General features: G+C 54.9%; 1 protein-coding gene across 1 annotated transcript; it reads left to right on the forward strand.

Moving 5' to 3' along the window:
- Window positions 1–781: 781 nt before the first annotated feature.
- On the forward strand, window positions 782–2,514 carry ITPRIP (inositol 1,4,5-trisphosphate receptor interacting protein). The gene has a single exon (XM_008576884.1). It carries the CDS (start codon window positions 788–790, stop codon window positions 2,441–2,443), a length of 1,656 nt encoding a protein of 551 aa, XP_008575106.1. The 5' UTR covers window positions 782–787; the 3' UTR covers window positions 2,444–2,514.
- The last annotated feature ends 2,009 nt before the right edge of the window (window positions 2,515–4,523 follow it).

Genomic DNA, 4,523 nt, shown 5'->3' on the forward strand with positions numbered 1-4,523 from the left:
ATAGCATTCACTGGGGGGAGAAGAGGATGTTTTATTCAGGACTATTTTGGTTGGAGTGATGGAAAAACAACCCAAACTGACTTTAAAAAGGAACTTCTTATTGACTTATATGACTAAAAAGCCCAGAGATAGTGACTTCATGCATAGCTGGACTGCAGGGTAGGCAGGGGTGGTGGTAGTAGGGTTCTGCTTTCTTCACTTTCCTCTGTGTTGGCAGCCTCCCCTTCCTGGTGGCCAGAGAGCCGCCACTACTGCAGGTGTAATCCTCTTCCCTCGGCAACCCTAGGTGACAGGGGGTCTTTCTCCCCATTGGTCCCAGCACATCCTACATCTGTCTCCTATTGGCCCAAATTGGGTTATATGCTCATCCCTGAACCAACACTGTGGCTGTAGTGGGGGCAGGGGAGTGGGGGATTCTGATTCTGATTGTCTTGGGCCTGGGTTACATGTCACCCCTGGAGCTGGCGGTTGGGTTTATCTCCAGCCCAACCATAAGGACTGTGAGAAGTAAAGGATTTGTTCCCAGGGACAGCAGGTGCTGCTGCCAGCAAGAGAAATGTCTGGGCAGGCAGAAAAAGCTGTCCAGCACAGGTGAAGGCCCTTGGGGTCCTTTCTTTCAAGGCTAGACTGAGCATGTGAGGAGACTGTAGGGAGGAGAGTGGTGGGTTGGGTGGGAGAAGAACTAAAGCATTCACCAGCTCTGTTGGCGTGAGGGTCCCGGGAAGAAGTGGCATCAAGGGAAACTTGGTATGACCGTTGGTCTCCCTTTTCCAGGAAAGCTCCAGCCATGGCCATGGGGCTCTTCCGGGTATGTCTAGTGGTGGTGACCGCCATCATCAACCACCCTCTGCTTTTCCCACGGGAGAACGCCACAGTCCCTGAGAATGAGGAGGAGATTATCCGCAAGATGCAGGAGCACCAGGAGAAGCTGCAACTGGAGCAGCTCCGCCTGGAGGAGGAGGTGGCACGGCTGGCGGCCGAGGAGACCCTGGAGCAGGTGGCAGAGGAGGGCCAGGTGCAGAACGAGACCCTCATGGCCTGGGACCTCTGGAGCACCCTCTGCATGATCCTCTTCCTGGTGATCGAGGTGTGGCGGCAGGACCACCAGGATGGGCCCTCACCCGAGTGCCTGGGCGGTGATGAGGACGAGCTGCCTGGGCTGGGGGCCACCCCGCTGCGGGGCCTCACCCTGCCCAACAAGACCACGCTCGGCCACTTTTATGAGCACTGCATCCGGGGGGCCACGGCTGACGCTGCCCGCACCCGGGAGTTTGTTGAAGGCTTTGTGGATGACTTGCTGGAAGCCCTGCGGAGCCTCTGCAACCGGGACACAGACATGGAGGTGGAGGACTTCATTGGTGTGGACAGCATGTACGAGAACTGGCAGGTGGACAGGCCACTGCTGTGCAACCTCTTTGTGCCCTTCACGCCCCCTGAACCCTACCGCTTCCACCCAGAGCTCTGGTGCTCCAGCCGCCCTGTGCCCCTGGATCGCCAGGGCTACAGCCAGATCAAGGTGGTCCGGGCCGATGGGGATGCACTGGGCTGCATCTGTGGCAAGACCAAGCTTGGGGAAGACATGCTGTGTCTCCTCCATGGCAAGAATAATGTGTTGCGGCCTGGCAGCGAGATGGAAGACCTGCTGTGTGCCGGGGATTCCCCGTACCTGGACACGATGCAGGTCATGAGGTGGTTCCAGACGGCCCTCACCAGAGCTTGGCACCGCATCGCCCACAAGTACGAGTTCGACCTGGCCTTTGGCCAGCTGGACACCCCGGGGTCCCTCAAGATCAAGTTCCGCTCAGGGAAGTTCATGCCCTTTAACCTGATTCCCGTGATCCAGTGTGACGACTCAGACCTGTACTTTGTCTCCCACCTTCCCAGGGAGCCATCCATGGGGACCCCGGCCTCCAGCACAGACTGGCTCCTGTCCTTTGCTGTCTACGAGCGACACTTCCTCAGAACAACCTCTAAGGCGCTGCCCGAGGGTGCCTGCCATCTCAGCTGCCTGCAGATTGCCTCCTTTCTGCTCTCCAAACAGAGCCGCCTGACCAGCCCCAGTGGGCTCAGCAACTACCACCTGAAGACGGCCTTACTGCACCTCCTGCTCTCCCGGCGGGCCACCGACTGGAAGGGCAGCCAGCTCGACACCCGTCTGCACGAGTTGCTCTGCTTCCTAGAGAGGAGCCTACTTGAGAAGAAGCTCCATCACTTCTTCATCGGCAACCGCAAGGTACCTGAGGCCATGGGACTGCCTGAGGCCGTGCGCAGGGCTGAGCCTCTCAACCTCTTCCGGCCCTTCGTCCTGCAGCGCACTCTCTACCGGAAGACAGTGGACTCCTTCTACGAGATGCTCAAGAATGCCCCGGCACTCATCAGCGAGTATTCCCTACACGTCCCCTCAGACCACGCCAGCCTGCCCCAAAAAGCTGTCATCTTGTAGAGCATATGGGACCCCAGGGGACCAGGACGAGAGCATCCCCCACGCTTGCACCTGGGAGCATCTGCAAGCCCTGTCCTGGGAACATGGATGTCTTTGTTGGGAGCTGTGGCTTAGCCTGCCAGGAAACCAGGTCTACGGTGTGGAGGGAACAGAATTCCCACTGGAAGCTGGTTTGCTTTCGTGCCATTGGGGACTGTTGGTAAAGCTGTTGTTTGGTTTTGGAGACTGATTTTCTGCAGCTTCCTTTTGGATCACCACAATGGCCAGGATGATGGCAGAACACTCTGGACACTGAGTTAGAGAAGATGCAAACACTGACTTGGGTGTAATACTTTTTGCATCCTAGGCCCAGTCCGTACTTGAACAACAGCAGCGTATCTACAAGAACGCCAACACTGACCCACATTAAGACCCAGGAACGCTTGGCCTCAGCCATTTGCAGCCAAAGCACTCACAGAGACAGAGGTGGGAATCCACATCCTGCACAATGATAGGGGTCCCACTGTGGCTGCCACTTTTTTTATTCTATTTGGAGAAAAGACCTGGTAGAGACTCAAGGCCCCAGGTGGTTAATGTCTCTGTCACATGGAAATCGGTACTTGGTGGCAAACTTAAAGTGGGCCACTGTTCCAGCTGTCCTTCTTACCCAGGTGCACCCTCTCCCTTGTGCCTTGCCCAGTGTGCCGTGTCCCGAGCACTGTGGGTGCCATTCACCATGCTCAGCGGCCCCTCTTCTCTCTTTACTATCTCTGACCATCAGTGTGGTAGGGGGAGGACAAATGCTGAAGGTGGAAGCCGATCTACAGAAAGAGAGGCACAGGGTGACTATGGCAAGGGGCATAGCCTGGTGCCCAGGGTGCTGGGGTCTGGTTGTCAGTCTGGCCCAGTTCAGAGAAAGTTGCAGAGCCTGGGAGCTGGCCTCCATCTCCAGACCTGGTTCAGGAGGGTCAGGAAGCCTCTTCCTCTCCACTTGTGGTTTCACCGACCCTTTGAGATTTTCTCTCTCAGCGTTGCCTCAGCAGCCCTTGCAGAGGGCCGAGGAGGAAGTGGGAACAAGGAGCCAGACTGCACCTATTTCTTTCTCCAGGGTTTAAGCCAGCCTGCCTCCCAGACAGAGTAACCAATTCCACAGGGGTGCCAAGGCTAGCCATGAACTGAAGAAAGGAGCTCCTTCCTCTGCCCCCAAGAGAGCTCTCAGCTATCTTCAGAAAGCTGGAGAAGATGGACTGTTTGCCTGCCAGGGTTAGTCATGGTGGGGAGGCCTGTAGGAAGTTGTCCTGTGTGAGCTGGGGTTGGACTGAGCATGCACTAGGGTCTTCCCCTCCTCAGCCTCAAGCGGCCAGCAGGCACTCCCAGGAACGAACCTGCTGAAGTGTGTCTCTAACAGCAGCCCTGGGTCACCCCATTCTGTCTGGATGCATTTCCATATTCAGGGCAAATTTCCTTATTTATTATCACCCATGGCTTTCCCCTCTTCATCCTGATCCTATTGTGCTTTGAAGAGACCCCAGCAACCAAGAACCAGCCTCCAAAAGCCAAGACCAAACCTGGATCTCCTTGGCTTCCCCTTTGCTTTCGGAAGAAAGTTCACAAAAAAATACCTTCTGGCTTCTTGTTTATACAGAGACAACTGAACCCGGTGGGGAAACAGGGATCTTTTATGCACCAAAGCTGCTTCTGATGCAGAGAGCAAGTGGGGCTCTTGGTGTTTCATGCTGCCTTATTTATATTAAAGGAAGAATTAAATTTTGTGAGGAATACAAACAGTCACCGTGTTTGTTTTTAACCAGGAAATCTGTGAGGCTCCCAAGGCAGAGTTGGGGGCATGCAGGGGGTGGTGGATTTCCTTACAACAAGCAGAAGCTTTCACTCTCCATTTATTCTTACTCTTTCTGGAAACTTGAAAAAATAACAAAATAGAACATTTCTAGCCTGTCTTTGAGGCAGCTTGTGCACTACCTGCAGAGTTCCAGAAAGTGCCTTTGAAAGCCAGCTTCAGGGTTGATTCCAGCACCAGACCTTATTTCACAGATCTGATGTGTGTTAAGAAATGTAGGAGCTGGAAGTAACAGGAAGCTTT

The sequence above is a fragment of the Galeopterus variegatus genome, unplaced genomic scaffold (assembly GCF_000696425.1).
Source record: "Galeopterus variegatus unplaced genomic scaffold, G_variegatus-3.0.2 Scaffold1418, whole genome shotgun sequence".
Taxonomy (NCBI): domain Eukaryota; kingdom Metazoa; phylum Chordata; class Mammalia; order Dermoptera; family Cynocephalidae; genus Galeopterus; species Galeopterus variegatus.